The 19,476-nt window shown below is 39.0% G+C and overlaps 2 protein-coding genes and 2 long non-coding RNA genes across 5 annotated transcripts; 3 read left to right on the top strand and 1 right to left on the bottom strand.

The window, feature by feature from the left end:
* Positions 1–143: 143 nt before the first annotated feature.
* Positions 144–4,971, bottom strand: LOC131454602 (protein lifeguard 3-like). 2 transcript variants are annotated; one of them, XM_058622564.1, is made up of 12 exons: positions 4,905–4,971; positions 3,331–3,622; positions 3,161–3,228; positions 3,008–3,072; positions 2,852–2,905; positions 2,693–2,743; positions 2,558–2,597; positions 2,349–2,386; positions 2,135–2,222; positions 1,673–1,768; positions 1,494–1,547; positions 144–463 (listed from the first exon to the last, which is right to left on the bottom strand). In XM_058622564.1, exons 2-12 carry the CDS (start codon positions 3,602–3,604, stop codon positions 314–316), a joined length of 978 nt encoding a protein of 325 aa, XP_058478547.1. In that variant the 5' UTR covers positions 3,605–3,622; positions 4,905–4,971; the 3' UTR covers positions 144–313. The 2 variants fall into 2 exon arrangements, with proteins under 2 accessions (XP_058478547.1, XP_058478546.1); XM_058622563.1 differs by lacking the exon at positions 4,905–4,971 and having other exon boundaries at positions 3,331–3,787.
* On the top strand, positions 1,785–3,457 carry LOC131454628 (uncharacterized). Its single transcript, XR_009239287.1, has 3 exons — positions 1,785–2,954; positions 3,174–3,239; positions 3,328–3,457. It is a non-coding gene; the product is annotated as an uncharacterized LOC131454628 (long non-coding RNA).
* Positions 4,972–6,705: 1,734 nt separating the features above from the next.
* On the top strand, positions 6,706–15,925 carry pnkd (PNKD metallo-beta-lactamase domain containing). The gene is made up of 9 exons (XM_058623291.1): positions 6,706–6,875; positions 7,249–7,364; positions 8,049–8,161; positions 8,958–9,016; positions 9,120–9,212; positions 11,822–11,985; positions 12,176–12,262; positions 12,454–12,569; positions 13,928–15,925. The coding sequence occupies exons 1-9, from the start codon at positions 6,721–6,723 to the stop codon at positions 14,102–14,104; spliced, it is 1,080 nt and encodes a 359-aa protein (XP_058479274.1). The 5' UTR covers positions 6,706–6,720; the 3' UTR covers positions 14,105–15,925.
* A 986-nt stretch (positions 15,926–16,911) lies between these two features.
* Positions 16,912–19,203, top strand: LOC131455284 (uncharacterized). The gene is made up of 3 exons (XR_009239786.1): positions 16,912–18,190; positions 18,306–18,355; positions 18,699–19,203. It is a non-coding gene; the product is annotated as an uncharacterized LOC131455284 (long non-coding RNA).
* Positions 19,204–19,476: the final 273 nt, after the last annotated feature.

Below are 19,476 nucleotides of genomic sequence, written 5' to 3'. Positions count from 1 at the left end.
AATAATTTACAACTATACAGGCTGCAAAGCTTAAGAATCTCTCCACATAATTATACATTTGGGTAAATAAAAACTCTGAATCCACTTCCCTGTGTCATGGAGTGCAAGAAGAAATCAAAGTGCTCAAGTGTTTTGTCATCAGCATATATACAGATTAAAATTTACAGTAGTTAATTCAGTGGTTGAGTAGTTACATTTATAAATGATCATGAGTAATAGTGCATCCTGTACTTGTGTCCATGTAGCACTGTTTCAGAAGACAAATACAATATAACTGCGTTTACAAACGAGGTCTGCTGTACCCACAGGCTTATTATTCAGTCGCGGCTCCGCTGACTTGAAGGATGAAGAGAAAGATGTGAACAATGTCAACATAAAGAGAGAGCGCTCCATAGATGTACTCCTCGGGGCTGATGGCCAACTCCCGGTTTCCAATAAGAAGTTGGGTGTTGTATACCAAGAACTGGTGAATTGAACGAAAAGAAAGTTCAAATGGAGGAATACATGTTCATCTGCCTGACATGTTTGTTGAGTACAGTGGGAAGCTGCAGGCAAGTGTTGTGCGCTTTTTATTTTGTCAACTAAAATACTGTAGCTATATAAGCACTATAAGTCAGCGAGTCTGTCCAAAACTTGTCTGTATCCTGTTGCCGAATTGCTGCAACATTGGCAGTAATCCTTATGTTTCCCTGTATAAATGAATCCTTTGAAATCCATTTTTCTTACCACTATTTGGCCAAAAATTGCCTTTAGTGCACAATTGACACTAAGAGTCTGCATCCACTTTGGCTGAATGCTAACATACTCACAATGTGAATATTCTTAGTCTAAATATTCCAAATGTTAGTTAATAATCCTACAATTGAATAATGACATCTGTTAATGGTGCTAAATTAAAAGTTGGGGGATCACCAAATTACTACGTAAGAGGAGCACACAATGATAATTTGACTCTATTCCCAAATTTGTTTTGGCAGTCCACCCGAAAAAATTGCTGAGAGACATTTACACTAAACCACATAATGTATGAGAAACCTCATCGGAGCACAAGAGGACAGATGAGCAGACCTCTAATGTCACTACAAGCCATCATTTGATGCATCCATAAATATCTGTTTACATAGATTTAACAGCTGTTGAGATGCTTTGGGACAAAGGTGGTGGATCGTTTGCTTTCCATGAGTTAATGTAAATAAAATCTAAAAAATATATGAAGAGAGAACTTGAATAAAATCCAAAAAACGAATGACTACCATACATCGTAGCACTCTCAGATCCAAACACTGATTTGCCATCACTTCTGTTAATTAAGTCAAATTACCATGTGTGTTTTCTGAGCACCTTTGTGTGCAAACCCCAAAGGAATTAAGTTCCTATGAATACTAATAAATAGTTTCCGGGTGTACGGACTATTATGTCTCCTGTTATTCAGCAATAACCTTGCAATACAAAGCTCACAGGTTGTCCTTAAATTCACGGGAGTCCCAACTTACTAGAGTGTAAACAATGGCTCCAATTGCAGCGTAGAGCATGTGCAGCCAAGGGACCTGCAGAGTGACACAAGAAAGGCCTTTGAATGTGAAGTCAGTCGCACAGATGTAGCCGCTCCTCACAAACACACACACAGAAAGAGAAATGTGTTGAAGATTGAAGCGAAAGGTTTGTTTCTCACATAGTGGAAGGTGAGGACGACTGCTGTAACGATCCCTAGGATCATAAGCAAAATGGAAGCAACACAGAGGAGGCCGCCACAGGAGGTGAAATCCACCTGGTGATGAGGAAAAAGAAAGGGAAGTTAATTGGCTTGAAGCCACGCGAAAGAGGAGTCGGGATCATTTGAAAGAGGCTTTAAGTTTAAAATAATACCAACAGCATACGACGATGATGATGATTATAATATAATACAATAAATGTCACGCAGGAGACTAAAAAAATGTAACTTCATCAGCTTGGGTTGCATAAGACAGAGAAGTTGGATTCACATCTTATCCCAGAATGTTTTAAATATTTAAAAGGGACTCAGTGCCTCATTGTAATGTGAGACAAAGGCGTTCTTTTACACCAACAACAAAGACATCCTCTGACAAGCCACAGGCTACTGAGCGACAAAGACACAGTTCACATCTCTGTCTACCTTGGTTTGGAAGCAGAAGATTGTGACAGCTATACAAACTAGCGCTGTTATTCCCATGGCGAGGAGCACTGCTTTTGTGTCATAATAGCTGTAAAAGACAGACATCACAATTTAAAAAAAAAGAAATATATATATAATGCAATAATAATACATGATTGTGAATATGTACTCTCTTTGACAATTTGTGGTGCAACGATTTGAGACCAAAACAAACCTTGAAATTGTTCCAGACATGTAAGACAAGGCGAGAGTCTGCAAGATCAAACATGAGAAGAATGCGTCATGACAGACAGAGTGGGCTTTTGGTTCTTTCTTCTACCTGCTGCCTGTGTTTGACTTTAATTTCTAGTCTTTAGCTCAGACACTGTCTTACTCCCAACAATATATCTGCAATAATGGATCTGCCTCGTAATCTATACTTACAAATACTCCCAGCAGAACAAGATTCCATGGGAAACGTCTCCTAATCCAGAAAAATGTAAAACATTACTGGGTTTGACACAGACATGAAATAGTGCATCTGTTTTTTGACCTACTCAAGAAAAAACGGTTGCTCACCTTGGCTCTTTGCAGCAGATGAGAATGCAGTACACCATAAAGTAAACCACACTATGGAGGGATATATAGCACATTGTGAAACATGAGAATAACGGCACTGGCAAACTGTTAACGACTGCATGGCTGCTGCTCTTGTTTTGTTCCTAGAATGTAACTCACAAAGATGCCCAGTAGATGCCAGGATATTTGATGACAAACAGCCTCACTGGGTCGCTGCGAAAGCACAGAACATGGCATTGTTGCTCATCGTCCAACAGACGCAGTAAGTGAGACGGATTATTGCGGGTGGGACACAGACAGTGTAGGGACACTTACACAAACGTAAAGACGGCAACGACTGAGAAGGTGACGGCAAGCTGTGTTGTTAAAATTAAGTAAACCTGCACAAATGCACAAAAACAAGACGTGTCCTTTGAGTACATAAGAAAGTTGATTGTTAGTCCAAACAATAAAGAAGAAAATCCTTACCTTTCTGATGAAGGCGTGTCGGATTGATGTGCTCTCCCACTGGCTGCTGAACAGATCCTCCATGTCTCCTGCAGAATTGGTAAGTAAAGTTTACTTCGTATTCTGGCAAGATGATCTAAATGTAATGCAGGATGTGATTTAACAGAAGTCCTGTGTCATTTCCTCAGAACCTGAGTTGGACGCGACCACTCCGGCAGACAGAGTCGGCACTGTGGAGGGCATCCCAGATGGAGAGAAACCAGGGGCTGCCCACACACCGGCCTGTGGGGAGATGCCATCCTGGCCCCAGTAGCCAGGTGGGCCGGGGAACATGCGAGGACTGGCGCTGTAGGAAGGAGGTGGTGGCAGAGGGGAATCGTGGAGTGGGTGGTTGGGGTAGTTTCCATACTTGGGTCCGTGTACTGCCTCCTCATACGGAGGAGGACTATCCACTTTAGAGGACATGACCTTTTGCCGGATCACCTGGAAGACACAGAGTATGTGGTGACTCATACTGGACACTGTTCAATATGATGCGTACACTAATTCCAGTTAATTGTTATGTACTTTTACATTGTCACTTTTTTATTAAGTTTTTTTAAGTTGTTTTTTTGTATGTGTAAAATCTACAAGAAACTTAAAGGGGAATTCTGGGATTAATTAATAAATTAACAGAAACTTTGGGTGCTGGACATTCAAATAAAATAAAGCAAATTGACATTTTGGCCTAATAATTTATTGTGTTTTTTTATTTCTATTTTTTACAATATTAAAGTAATATTAATGTTAAGTTATTGTGTAGTTTTCACGTGTTTGATCATGTATACATTATACTGTATGTAATGTAAAAGCCCAATTTGGGAGTTGCAAACTAGCAATAGCTATAAACTCAAAGTACAACACATCAGTTGCATTATTTGTATTTGTATTAACTGTATTGTCCCTATTTAAAGAAAGTTCTATACTATTCTAATAATCCAAAAAGGTTCATAGTGTCTTCATGGTAATGTCATTGAGTTTAAGTTTTGTGCGGTCTAACAGAAAAATAAGTTGGTTTTTTTTTACCACTTCCTGTGATCTTTCTCAGAAGGGTCATGTGATGTTACATGTTGCTCTGGGTTTTAATAGTTTATAAATGTGGTTTTGAAAGTGAAAAGTACTTACAACAACATAGAATGGGTTCAGCAGATGGCCTCGTTGACTAGTGCTTCAGTTATGTTATGAGACTCTTACACAGTTTAAGCCATTTGGCAAAAACAAGCACTTTTAATGGACATAACACAGAAAGTTGCAGTTGCCCAGTAGGATCTCATTTTAGCCTATGCTGCCATGTTGCGGCTGCTTTCTGTAAGTACTACTCACTCACACAGCTACATTTATAAGCATAGGGCCCAGGTTGAAAAATTCCCCTTTAAATCATATAATAAAAAAGATAAATTCTATATTATTCTGTGAAAAAATAATCTACATACTCAACCAATAAACCAATCAGCCACGTCAGTGAAAGAAGATTCAATGTTTTTCATTTGCGGGCCGTGAAGAAAAAACTAAAGGTTCAAAACAAGTTTTAAATGACATCACAGATGGTTAACGATGATCTAAACGGGGGCACAGACAAACACTGCTCTGCCACAACAAAACAACCAGTTACCTGTTCATTGTTGTCACTGATCAGTGTCAGTGCTGTATAAATCAACCCAGTCATACAACAAAAAAAACCACAGACACAAGTGACACAAATGAGATAATAATAATCCTAACTTACCTGGTGGCTTCAGCCTGAGGTGGGAGCGCGGTGCCCTTCAGTGTTGTTTCTCCTTGGAGCTTTTGCATCTCCACAGGGGGATGTCATCTTTGTAATAGGATATGCTCAGTGAAACGCACACTGTTACTGATGTGTCTCGGAGACTGGCTGCTCAGGCTCCCATACAGAGTGATTAAAATACAAGGAAGAAAAAAAAAAAAAAACAAAGTGGAGTGTCGCATGTTGCATATTTTATTTTCCTATGTGAAGTCTAAATAATGATACAAACAGCATAGGTGCTGTATTCTTTTTTTTTTATGGAAGAAAAACTTGCATGCTACAAAGGTAAAAATGGAAAATGTTGGATTTAAATAACTTTAACTTTTAAATAACTTTATATCACTGTTGTTAAACTAGTCTGGAATTGGAATAGTGTTAAGTGTCAGGTATCCAAGGCCCAGCATATAGAGACGAACAACCATTCACTCTCACACTCACACCTACAGAAAATAATTCTAATCCCTAATGCATGTTTTCAGACTGTGGGAAGTAGCCTGAGTACCCACTAGGAGGTCATTAATTGTAACATAATAAATATAATTAAAAACTAACTAGAGACTTCTCTCCAACTGGATTTATGTACTGACTGAACACGGTAAATGTGTGGTGACAGTTTCACCTGTGCCATAAATAAGCAACAGCGATTGTAAAACACAATGAGCAGCAGTTAGAAAATAAACTTTAAAAACATTACACATCGCTAGCATGTGCTGAATAACACCTATAGTTACTGAGAGAGAACTTAATTGCACCAGTAATAATATTAACAATAATAAATTCACTAAAAAGAAAGTTCATAGAGTATAACTGTAGAGTTTTTTGATATATATATTCTGACATCAGAGTGTCTCAGATACCCCGGAAGCTCTGGACTGCCACGGATTCTTCATAAACTCTTTCTCAAGACTGAGAGGACAGTCATTACTGCAACGTTTGAATGCTCTAATTAGGTTGTGTTCTCTAGATGTAACTTTAATGTCTATCTTGTAGAGTACCACATACTATGGTGTTATTAAAGGCAATACACACCCTGAGTGAAACATTGATAGCAGTGAGTGAGACACACACTCCAGTAAGAGATGAGAAGGGAGCAAGGACTGATAATCAGAGGAAAAACTCTTTTGACTGTTTTGAGAGGTGTCAAACTCGTGACCCGCAGTCCACAACAAATTCATATAGCTTATGTTGTTGTTTATATTTCTAGCAACTTTTACTCCATCATATTGCCTAAATAAATTGTTTACTTTCACTCCATGTTACTTGTTACTACCAAATAAAATCAGAAAAAGAGTTTATATAAAGCTTTTCTTGTCTTGATGAGCTGCTTTACACTATACTTCTGCCATTCACACATCTTTCATACTCACTCACATGGTTCAACATGTCTTGCTCAAGGACACACATAGACTAGCAGAGCCAGGAATTGAACCCACAAGCTTCCAGTTGAAAGATAATGCACTCTACCATTGACCTATCATGGCCTCACTTTGTTTACTTAGTACATTTTATGTCAGAATATTACTTTTGATACTTAAGTACAGCAACTGCCATATACTTTAAGACTTTTACTTAAGTAATATTATAAAAAGTGACTTCAACTTCTACCAAAGTCATTTTCTGGTAAGATATTTGTACTTTTACACAAGTATCCCTTTCAGGTACTTTCTAGACGTCATTGATCTAAAGTGTTTTGTTTTTACTTGTACTACTCCTTTAATGCCCTCGCTTCCGGGTTTGGCGCGTCTTCTTACGTCATCACGTTCGGCTCACGGAGGCCATGGTGCCTCACGACTGGATAATGCTGCTTGCTGCCGCATCCTTCCTGTGTGTCTTGTGTTTGTTTGTTCGGTTCAGACGCTCCGTGAAAGTGCTGTGGAGAAAATCACTCAGCGGGATAATGGCCCGCACGGAGAAGCCCCTGTTCCGAATCGCGTGAGTGTAACACGACAATGTTTAAACTATGAATGCCTTAATGTCGGCGTGCAGATTAGCAACGTCTCATTTGTATGAAAACGGTTTTACCAAACTCCATTCAAATATCATGATATTTAAATTTACGGAGCTCGTCGACCAAAGCAACCCCCACTGTTGTTTTGCTCCAAGGCATCTCCTATTATCCTGTTGAACGGTTTGTTTATCCGGCATATATGTTAATCACAAGCATGGAGATTTAAGACCGTCATCTATAATTTTTACATAAAATTTAAGATGGTTGCTTTGACTGGAAATCCCAAGATTTCATCGACATGTTTTGTCCCCGCAGTCCCATTAGTGCTTTGGTAACTGTTGGTAACTGTTTTATTAGGTACACGCTCTACACCAGGACCAGACTGGGCTACTTGTACTACAAGAGACAAATGAGGAAAGCCCGGCAACAGTATCCTACTGGACATTCCACAGCTCGCCCCATGGAGTTCAATGGTGTGTAATAATAATAATAATAATAATAATAATAATAATAATGTGCTTTACAGTTTATTGTGTCAATTCAGTGTTATATCCTTATCAAACCTTACAGTATATCAAACACGGGGCCCTGCTGTCATATATTAGACTCTTGTCATTACATCAGGCTTCTACAATTGTACTGTACTCCCAAATGTACTGTGAACATCTGTGATAATAAGTGTATTGGAAGGCAATCATAGAGCGATACATCACGATATCTGTCAAACTGAAGACAACAAAACGTCTGTGAAAAGTAAGAAGTGCAGGATTTCTCTATGTATTCACAACTTGGAGATCAAAATGCATCTCTTAACGTTGCTTTCTTCACCGTTATCCCGCTGTAAACTCCCTCTTCTTTGGCCACGTAACTCCCGCCGAAGTTTCCCTCATTCATTTGAGCAGACATGAGAAGTCATGAAGTGAAACTGGCAGGGACTGTTTACTTTAGAGCCCCTTCATTTGTTGGTTAAATCATCGATATTTGCCCGTGCAAATGGATAATCGTATTGCACGAGGAAGGACGATGATATATCACCAAACCTATAGATATTTTGACCCACCCCTACTACACATAATACCTTAGCTGTATTACATATGTTATTCTACCACTCCAGGTTAACATTTAACATTTTTTGTCATCTCTTTGTCTGCACGCAGATATCAAAATAATTCCAATCCCAGTCCTGTCTGACAACTACAGCTACCTTGTAATCGACACAGCCTCCAGTGTAGCAGTTGTTGTAGATCCTGCAGACCCTCAAAGTGTCCAGGTAAATAACGCCTCCAATGTGTTTTATTTCATTGTCGTCATGTCACTTTCTTTTTTCCTGACTCTTACTTTCCTGTGCTGGGGCAGCAGCTTCACTTGGCAAATATGTCATTGGGATTTGTCCGACAAAAAATGTGATGGAGCATTACTGCACCACACTGTCAAAACACGGAGGACTCTGATGCAAGGATGACAACTTAAAGATAGGAAATGTGCTTGTGATTTGTCAATCGAGATGTTTCAAATGTCAGTTTCAAAACTATTTGTTCAGCCCCGCTGCACGTAAGAACATGTTTTTAAAAAAACATGTTCTTTGGTGTGCCACAGTTTTGGATTTCAATGAAATTAAGCAGGTCCAGTTGCCTACAGCTAACTACTGAAGAAAAGGTTATAGCATATGGGTAAAATTGGTGTGTCATTGGATTTAGAAATGAAAATTCATATTTGTGGGTATGCTGTAGTTCTAGTGACGTGATTCTTGGAAAAACACTTATTTAAAGTAGTTATGTGATAATTATGGCTACTTTATGGCACTTTTCCTACTTTACATCACTAATTTTTTGTGAAATGTCTCACTTTCGGTGCAGCGTTTGCTTCCCCACAATCAAAGGTCTTTAAGCCACATTTATAGCTGTTGATTGTCAATAGCTGTAGTTATTTTTTGACATCGTATGCTACCCTGTTTCAGCAGTATGTAGTAATTTGCAGCTTAATGGGCATTTGAATAAATAATTGCCGATGTGTTGATTTAATGTGGTGATTGATTGGATTCAACAGCACTTAATGTAACTTTTCAGGCAGTCCTCGAGGCAGAGGGAGTGATGTTGGAAGCAATACTCTGCACACACAAGCACTGGTGAGGTTTATTGGTTTCTTTTTCTATAGGGTTGATGGAGAAAAAGATTATTACGTGCATATAACACATTTCAAAAAAACTCTCCTTAACCTTCCATTTACAGGGATCACAGTGGCGGAAACAAAGGGCTGAAAAAGCTTCACAGCGCATGCCGTGTTTATGGACATGCAGCTGATAACATTCCTGGACTTACGCAGTAAGTTGTTGTTGTTGCATATGGCAAGCTGCTTCTCACACAATCTCTCCCCCCAGTGTTTTTTTTTCTCCCTGTCAGACACGACACCCACAGCAGCTAAATCATGGAATGGTAAACAGCTGTTATTTCCGGAGGTCTGTGACCTAAAGAAACTCACAGCTTTTCTTTAAAAAGTAGTTTCCAAAATAACAATGACTGATTCAGTATTGAACACTAGAGCACTAAAAAAAAAAAACAGTTGTTGCTCCATATAGTGCAGTGGATATACACTATTAAATAATTGAAATACATGTTTATATTCTTGAGTCACATTCATATTTATTGAAGTTATCTCTCACTGTGACTCATCCCTGTCGGTTCGAGACCATATGTGAGATAAGGATATATCGGGGGGGGGGGAATAAGACAGAGCACATGTTCGACTGAATATCAGATTTACAACTTAAACTGACAGTTTGGGACCCAAAGGCTAATATTTATGAAGGCTCAGGATGCGTACATATCTATATTTAAACTACCTCTTCACATTTATATGAAAACACAATAAATGTATAGTATTCTTCGGTTAGGTGAACTCTCAAGTCATTCAGTCAGGATTCAGTTACCACTCTGGACTAATGCAAAATGGAGCATAATGGACTTGTTATTGATATGCTAATTGGATATTTAACTAGAAATGTTGACTTTTCGGCATGATGGATAATTCGGATGCACATTTCTCACCAAATGAAAATCCAGTATTCAGCCACATCACAGTAAATATACTGTATTTAATATTTGGAAAATTAGACACAAGGAAATCTAAGGGAGTGAATTTGGTGTAGCTGATGAGCTGTACACCTAGTGCCAGGCCTCAGTCCAAGTAAATGGGGATGGTTGTGTCAGAAAAGGCCAAATCAATGTGGTGATCACCAAAAAGAAAGTGAGATGGAGGCAGATGATCCGCTGAAGCAACCCCCTAAAGACAGAGGCTCAGTTAGTATCATTTTACACAGTTAGTATGATAAGTTTGTACCTGTTAATACCTCATTTCTATATACCTTGTCCTCTATAGTCTTATTTACTCTTGGACATAAAGACTGACTGTGATCCAAGGTCCATGAACTGACGTGATCACACTGTGCAGGGACATATTTAAAAAGGTACACACATTGCAGCTCATCAAGGCTCTGTGCTTCAGCACAGTAAATCTGAAATAAAATAATGGACACTAAATTAAAGTGCCAAGTCTCACCTTTAATGTGAGAAGGGTCACGTCAATATGTGAAATAACACCATGTGAGATATGGCCTCTTTTAAAATATATAGTGCTCAAATCGCAGGGGTTCCAAATAATTGGACTCTAGGCTGCGAAATATTTCTTGGTTGCGCTGTGTGTTGTTTTTTTAGGGTACAACATTATTTTGTACCCTAAAAAGCGCACACTGGGTGTAGTTGTCTGTCGACGTGAGAGGAGAGACGACTTTATGACAGTGCAAGTGAAGAAGCCAAATTGCAGGAAAGAAAAGTTCAAAAAGTGCTGGTGTTGCTGGTTTGCCAATAGTTGTGAAAACCCAGGTGCACAAAGGAAAACTAGAAAACTGACTTTTCTTTTCTTTTTTTAATTAAGAATGTATGAGCAACGTTCAGGAACAATAGTCACAATGAAATGGAGAGCATTGTGAAGAGTCAAGGTTTGAGGATGCATCTTTTCTTTTTATGGTATGGTCATAATAGCAGGGGTAACGTTCTATAAACAGATGAAACCAACACCTCGTCTATTAAACCCGGTGGTGCTTGAGTTATGACTGGCATTTATTTATCCTCTCACTGATGATAGAAGCAGGGCAGGGTGACACTTTGACTGGTCAACAATCTTAAACATTCGGCCAAAGCAACCAGGATGAAAGTGCTGTCAGTGCTCTCAGTCTGACTCATATGCAACATATAAGGCAAATGACCCGGGGGCCACTGAGTGTCTAGTTTGGTCAGTAGGAGGCCAGTCAAGGGAGAAAAAGTCCAACTTTTTGATGATATTTCACATGATTTCAAAATAAAAGTGTCTGTGTTGATATGGAACGATAAACAGTTCACAATATAAATGTATTTTTGAAGTTAATCTATTGATAATTGATCGAGGGGCCACATTAATTTGGTAACTGATGTAAGGTCTCTGTAGTGAAGATGTTTTAGAGAATCTCCTGTGAGGATCCAGCATCTTATCTTCCCTGCTGATGTCTGTGAGGATGACTACAAAGGGATTTCCCCATAAACTGGTTACCAAGATCATGTTTGACTTCATTTGTCTCCATCTAAATACTTTTAAACCACGTGTATCAACACAAACGTCTCGTCTAGATTGACATTATTCAAATGAACGCTCTGACCTTGAATATGAAACTTTTCAAGTGTTTATGGTCTAAAGTGTAGATACTGGAACAATTTCAGAAAGACCTGAATTAAATTGCATTTGTTATTGTCATAGACATTTCTTTCATTTCTTCTTACCTATTTTTCTTTTTTGGAATGACTAGATGATAAGATCGTCCCTCATTGTGTAAAGATTTCACAGCTGGGAGCAGAATGGATTCTTATTAACATGTGAGAGTTTTTTTGTCTGTGTTTCTCAGCCCTCTCTCACACAAGGACTCTATAACAGTGGGACGTTTGCACTTTAAAGTCCTCTTCACTCCTGGACACACAGTGGGCCACATTATCTACCTCCTGGATGGCCATGCAGTCGGCGGCCCATCCAGTCTCTTCTCCGGTGACCTGGTGTTTCTCTCTGGATGTGGTGAGTCATGAGAATAATCCTACAAATTCATTTATTCTGATTATTGACTCCAAAACAACTTAAAAAAATAAAAACTGTTAACAGTGCCTGCTTCTGCGATGCAAAACACGAGATTCAAAAACTGCACGAAATTTTTGCAGATATACGGTCTGAAATGTGCACATCCCTCTGTTTTTATGATGTTTTTCAGGGAGGATTTTTGAAGGCAGTGCAACAACAATGCTGTCCTCTCTGGACACAGTCGCCTCCTTAAGTGATGATACACTTTTATGGCCCGGTAGGAAAATGTCACTCGTCACAGACTCGGTTGTCAGTGTTTGAGTGACGTGGTTGTTGTTGTTGTTGTTGTTGTTTTGAATGATGTGCAATTGTACAGACTGTAGAGCTAGCTGTGTAAGCTCATAAGTATGGATATGGATTTAGTAACACCTCTTTTTTCTCCATTTGTGTCCACTGGCTGTCCCACAGGTCATGAGTATGCGGAAGACAACTTGCTGTTTGCTGCCGAGGTTGAGCCACGCAACGCCACCAGAGAAAACAAGTATCAGTGGGTGCTGCAGCAGCGAGGCCAGAAGCTGTGCACGGTGAGAATGATGCATCGCTATTGTTATGCCTCTCAAGAACAAGCATCTCGGCAAGGACTCATGTTGTCCAGCACCTGAGAAGGAAGGCTATTCACCTTCATATAGTGTTTGTGTTGCGAGTGCCCCGAGAATCTTATCCTACTTCCTCCTCTTTCAGCCTCTCACAGTTGAGTCTTGCTATGATACCGTCTGCAACTGAGCAAAAGTTCAGTGCCGAGTGAAGCTCCTTTCCGGAATTTAAATGATTTTTTATCTGGCATCAATACAACATGGCATAGAGGAAGCGTACTGAGTTTTGCCAACTTGCTTTCCCAAAACTTATTAAATGGCTATATTGTCTTCCTCTGCAGTGTGGGCATGACCTGTATATGAAGTGTGGGCAGTGTTATTCCTCACTAATGTTTTTGTTGCTTGTTGATATCATTTGTAGATTAAGTGCACACCAAAGAAAAGATGAGAAAGAAACATGCAAACAAACATAGGGAATATTGCTTATAGTAAATCTGCCTGGAAGATGAACCAAAAAAAAAAAGTAACCCGATACACCTTTTATAATGTGTTACAGTGCAACACAGCCAAGAGAAAAACATGACCAAAGAGTTTGATTAATTATTAAAGAGTTTTTTTTACCATTACATGGTTCTTATATTTTTATATTGAATTTTTTTTTTTTTTGTAGTTATTTTTATTTTTTTTACCAATCTTCTGTTTATGTCTTGTAAATGTGTACAACTGCTCTACGTGCCTTAAAATTGAAGAATAGAGAATTAATATTTTTTGATAGTGTCCTCTTCATTGAACCCATCCTAATTACACACCAGTAGTGAATACACACACACACACAAGCACCAGCAGCAGTGGGCAGCACTTATTTGGGGATTGGGTGCCTTGCTCATGGGCACCCCAGTCCTTGGTCTGTCCCGTGATTGAACCAGCAACCTTCCGATTACGAGCCCAATTCCTTTCCTCTTGCTCATGGCCAATTGCCAGGGACAAATAAAGCTCTTTAAATTTGAATTGAACTATAATCGCAGAACATCCAATTAACACTTGAAGTCGTATTTTCTTTATCCACCATTAATCTCTGTAATCCAGGTTATCACCTGCCTGTGTTGGCAAACACTGTAGACTTTGCTCTGCTAATTGCATGCAATGGAAAAGGAAAGCAAGAGGTGATTTTGTTGTTAGTGTTTAATGTGCTGCATTGGTGATGATACGTTAAGTTGGCAGGAATCCCTTGTTAACTGTAATTCAGTTCTGTGAGTATTTATCACTGTGGCCACCAGGGAGAAGCATTGCACATCAGTTTTAAAGAAAGCACATGTAGCTTCTTGACATGTCCACTGCTTCATTTTCAGTGTCCCTCCACTATCGGAGAAGAAAAGCAATACAATCCATTCCTGCGCAGCCACTCCGCTGAGCTCCATGCGGCCCTCGGCCTCCAGCAGTTCCAGGATGAAGACTGGACCCAGTTCAGGGCTCGAGTGCTGGAGGAGCTGCGGAAATGCAAAGACCACTTCAATAGGAGTAGGTAGTACTACAGAGTAGTCCACTACACAGCGGGGGAACTGAACCTTGCTGTGAACTCTCCGCACAGTGGCACAAAGGTAGTGGTTAAAAAAACAAACAAACGCTGATCTCTGATGTACTGATTATTAAGGCTTGTTTTTTTTGGTTTTTGAAACCTTTGTCGACTTGTTTTAGTGATTGCATATTCATATCAATAATCCTGTTATCCATCCACAGATGGACATAGACATAGCATTGCTAATTCATAGCCTCTCAAACATTGAGGCGGTAGTTAAAACCTGGTTTCCCGTTCTAATGTGTGAAATGCAGGGTGAGAAGTCACCTGCGCGCGACATAGATTAATCAGTTACTGTAGGCTGTGTGTTGTTTACTCCACCGTCTGGTTTATTTTTAGGATCATTTGTTTTGCTGGTTTCATATTTATATACTGCTGAGGAGTAATTGCCTTCTCCATGGACTGTGTGTGTTCGTGACGAGGGTATTTAGGGAGTGACTGTTTGTTTTGTTTTTTAAAATCATTAAATCAGTTCATTATAATGATCTTATTCTGGGATGTATTGCTGTGCAGCTCAACAAAACGAAAGTAGCTCAGTCTGAGACTATTAATGCTGCACAGCATGAAACAAGAACAAATAATAACAATAATAATAATAATATTAAGATTGAGCCAAGGCAACCTTCCAGGCTTGAATGCTAATAGTGGTACACTTATGCCACTAGCCTGACTCGCCTCGGCACGGTTATTTTGCTTTTCCATTCGCGACAGTATCTGGTACCCGGTACTTTTTACTACCTGCTCAGGCAAGGTTCCAATTAGCAAGGAAATGTCTAAAATCTCAATACTTACAGAGGAGTCTGGTGTATTTAGTGACAGCACTGCTGAAACCCTGCGATCGCCAGTGACGAGCAGCATCACAAACTATGCTGCTGTGCTCCGGAAGCACAGGAAGTACTGAACTAATCTTTTTAATTTACTGATTCTAATGATTCAGTACATCGAAAATAACTGCTTTACAAGTCACTAGTTTGTATGAGTCACAGTTACAGTTGAATGCAGCAGTGCTGTGATGACTCCGCCCACATTGTAGAAGGTACTATATTGTAATGGAAAACCAACCAAACCGTGTAGAGTCGAGCCGAGCCGAGGCGGTACTTTGTAGTGGAAAATCGCTATTAATAAATCAAGGTACTTTTTGTGGAAGCCAGCACAAAGAATGGTAAAGTCTGTCCACTACCCTTTGATGTGATGATGTTTGCTGTATCTAAGAGCCAATTTTCTTCTGACCCTTGACTTGTTCATGGTGCTTGTTATTTGTCCACTGACCTGAATTAGTGGAATTATAATAATTGTATAATTCACACATGGAAGCACAAACGTATCGCTAGTGGGCCAAAGGTGAAACGCGTGTTTTCTACTAGAAAACGTTTTTTTTATTTTTTTTTTTATTTTGCCAAACTAATTGTACATTTTAGAATTGTATTTTTGATGCGTTTGTACTGGCATTACATGAACAGCAGCCTTCTCCACAGAAAGGTATTACATTGTAGTACATGAAATAGGACTGAATTGTTAAAGTGATGATGACATTAGTTCACTTTAGATAAATGCCAACAGTGATGATTATGCTAAATCAACTTACAGACTTACCGATCGATGGTTAAAAATGTTTTTTGGAGTTTTATTTCTAATATGAGAACACTATTTCACAGTGACATTCAAATTAAAACAAAAATTACACCTATTTTTAATATATTGAAGGGTTTATAATACTGTGACCTAATACACTGGCAGAAAGTATATCATGTAATAAACATTTTCATCAGTTGCATGTCTTTATGTGGCTGTTTTGTTGTTGTTGTTTTTCACAGCTACATAAATCAGCCTCTGTTTACGTGATGATGGGTCACAATGTAGAGTAATAAACCTTGAAACTTTTGAGGAGACGTGAATGCGCTTCACCTTCGTTGCTCCCACCAAAGCATCATGTCCCCTGGTGATTCTTTCGCTAAAATGTTGCCTTGTTTGATGCAGATTCCCCGTCTTATTTGCATATGTTTGAGTCAAAGAACACCACCGCACGTTAGACTGTTTTACCTTAGGTTACATTTTAATGAGGAAATATGAAGGCAAGCTTCTGCGTTATAGCCGTGTATGATATTTGTTGTCTTTTTGAATGTTCAAAATTGACAGCTGAGTTATTCTTGCCGGCGCTGTAACTTCCCACCACTCAACTAACAACATAACTGACGCAAAGTATATTTTAAAGATAAACTTCTGTCAATAAAGCTGTGCAATAACTGTTGGATTACAAGGTTTTGTGTCTATGGCCAGTCTCCACTGCCATATTTTGAATCCTCATAAAGGTACAATGAGAAATCTATTGGACAATGAGAGATTTTTTTTTTTTTTTAACTATAAACATTATAATTCCCTGAGCAATCCAAATCTATGAAAGCACTGTGAAGCACAGTTGCTTATGAAGCCCTCAGCACATAAAATACATAATTGAAAACAGGAATCATAGCCATAAACTGCTGCCTTAACGAACATACGCATAAAATGTTAATGTGAAAACCTATTCATTCATTCATTCACTTTTCTACTGCTTTATCCTCCGCATGAGGGTTGTGGGGGGAAGTTGGTGCTAATCCCATCTGACATAGGAAGAAAGACGGGGTACACCCAGTTTCTGCTCATAAACCCTCCTAAATTGTACTCACTAAACCTTTAAGGTGTGTGTGTTTGGCAGATAAATTAACAGTAAGTAATAATACATAGTTATATAATCTGATACTTTGTCATATCCACAGATTATGATTTGGATTGTCGTCAACAGGAGCTGTCCGTGGTGCTGAAGTCCTCATCATCATCATCTCTGCATTTCTGATCACATGTCCTCACCTGTGGCAGCAATCTCAGTGACCTTTGACCTTTTACTAAAACTGCTCTATTAACCAATTTAAAAAAAAAAAAAAAAAGATAACCACTGGTGACCTGGTAGAAGCCTCTCAGGTACTTGACATGTTCCAAGGTTTAAGACAAGGTTTAAAATGTGGCTCCTCACAGAATGGAGGAATCAATTGTCCTCAGGCTTTTGTTTAGGATTCTTTTTTAATCTTATTATAAGATCTTCTTATCACAATCAGGTTTTACATTGTATTTAATGTGCAAATTACTTCCAGATATAGAGATAGAAAAATGAATAATTATATATACAGTATATATAAATGGCTCAAACCTCGGCAGGGTTTCAGCACCATGGACAGCTCCTAGTCCACTCAATCTGTTTGAGCTCTTTGTCTCTTTCATTTTAACTTTTTCAGTACATACAATATCTGCATTACATGTGTTCATTGTTTAACTTTATAACTTTCTAAAACTACTTCAGAATGTTAATTTTTTATTTTTTTTAGAAAACCTTTACTAGCGCAACAATGAACAACTGTCGCTCAGCTCGTCTCAACTTCAGTCCATGAAGACACAATAACTGGCTGAAGACATGATGACTTTACTTCATGAAGGTTAACCCTTAGAATACAGAGCATTTCAGCTGTTTGTTTACATTACTATGTTTAAACATACAGTATATACAGAGGCTATAAGAATGAGCAATATAGAGTGTCATATCCTTTGTTTCAGCACAATCTAGGCAATCTAATAAAAAATGTTTTATAAACACACAAAAATCCAAAATCAGATTGAATTTGTAAAATTTGGAAATACGTCACTGTTCAAAGTTCACTTGACTCATTTTTATGAACATTTTGTGACTTTAATGCTACTTTATGTCACTACTAAAAATGCGATATGAAATGAATCATAACGGGGAAAAACGCAGTGTTTTAAAGCCTGAATATGTGTCCTATAAACACACACACCCCCATGATAAGGATTGTGTATTATTCCCATTAGCCATGGGTGCACCTGTGGCACAGATCTGTGCTGCTGGAGCTCTAAGTGTTTACCTGATAACAACATGGGGTTAAGTGCTGCCCAGGGACACATTGGCATGTGGACTAGCAGAGCCAGAAATTAAACCCACAACCTTGGACTTGAAAGACTCGCTCTACCACTGAGCTACCGTTGCCCCGTGAGTGATTTTACTTCATGAAGCTCTAGATTAAGTTCAGTCAGGTCGACTTGTTTGTCTCTTGTTTGCGTTGGTTGTGGTTTCATCCTGTCTTTATCTCCTCTCATCCATGCAGGTGCTCTGAATCACTGCTGTCACTTCCTGGGGATGTCAGCTGTTCATCAGGTTGTCTATTTAATAGCGCAGCGCCGCAGTGTCATCTCTATTAACATATCACCTTGCTGCTGTCTTTTTGAAGCAGGTTCAAAGTGTCTTTATTATCCCCGAGGTGCCAATTTGGGTTAGGGCCAGCATTCACATATAAACTTATAAACATTATTAATGCCACATCACGGGAAACAAATGTGAAATACAACAACAGAACCCATAAACAAACCCATAAAGACGGCTGATTGCTGCAGAAATAAATGATCATTTCAGTTCTGCACCTGGGCAGGTTCTATTTGCGCCCAATGGCAACAACATGAGCTGGTCCCTCTGAAAATGTGTTGTTTTCTTCCTGCTTTAGGTCATTCTTCATCTTGAAAGTCATCAACACCATTGCCAGAGTCTGGACTCCAACGGACATTTTACCGACCGATTTATGCTGCTCAGGCAGATGCCTGCACTCGCAACTTCTTCAAACTGACTCCAACTACCAAAGACTCTATAAAGACTTTATCATCACATTTAGAGATTACTTTTTTTTCTTTAAGAATTCCTCGACATTTTCAAACCTGTTGTCATAATCCACAGTCATAAATGGGAGGCAGCACAGGTTTTACATTGACAAAGAACACATATGTCACTTGCATATGCTCCGGTGTCTGTAATCATCAGCATTCTGCAGTGGCGTGTCTTCATAAATCCAAATAGAGGATGAAAGGTGAATTGTTGTGGGCCAGCACCTTGTGAGGTATTTTATTTTATGACTCTTAGTCAAAGTTAATCACATTTTTTAGACATGGCAGCCTTCTTCATAAACAAAGGCACAAAGACGACGCTCCATCTGTTTCAGTTTGTGTGCGTGTGAGATTTGTTTTGTGCCAGATGTGTTTTGTTGTCCCTGTCAGCTGGCTGCTCCACACCATGCAACAGACTGCTCCTCCAGTCAAAAACACTTGACTTGACAACCCGGACGTACGTGTTTTCACATTCATAGACAAATCATTACACACTACATCATATTTTTACTGCAGACTAAATTATGCAGACTAAAAAATCTAAATTAACACCTGTTGCCTTTCTCTCACTTCTTCTCGCTTCTCCCCTACTAACAAATATTCAGTGTTGTCTTCAAATTGTAT

This window comes from Solea solea, chromosome 2, assembly GCF_958295425.1.
Source record: "Solea solea chromosome 2, fSolSol10.1, whole genome shotgun sequence".
Taxonomy (NCBI): Eukaryota; Metazoa; Chordata; class Actinopteri; order Pleuronectiformes; family Soleidae; genus Solea; species Solea solea.
The sequence above is the reverse complement of the archived record's forward strand: the minus strand, read 5'-3'. Positions and strand labels throughout refer to the sequence as shown.

Bases quoted from the DNA above. Each gene is read 5' to 3' on its own strand.
- pnkd (XM_058623291.1), top strand. From the start codon at position 6,721: ATGGTGCCTCACGACTGGATAATGCTGCTTGCTGCCGCATCCTTCCTG. The intron at 8,162-8,957 runs GTAAATAACGCC...GTAACTTTTCAG, and splicing joins CAGACCCTCAAAGTGTCCAG to GCAGTCCTCGAGGCAGAGGG. The intron at 9,017-9,119 runs GTGAGGTTTATT...TTCCATTTACAG, and splicing joins CTCTGCACACACAAGCACTG to GGATCACAGTGGCGGAAACA.
- LOC131454602 (XM_058622563.1), bottom strand. From the start codon at position 3,652: ATGAGTCACCACATACTCTGTGTCTTCCAGGTGATCCGGCAAAAGGTC. The intron at 1,769-2,134 runs GTAGACAGAGAT...CCTCATCACCAG, and splicing joins TCTTCTGCTTCCAAACCAAG to GTGGATTTCACCTCCTGTGG. The intron at 1,548-1,672 runs GTGAGAAACAAA...GTCACTCTGCAG, and splicing joins TCGTCCTCACCTTCCACTAT to GTCCCTTGGCTGCACATGCT.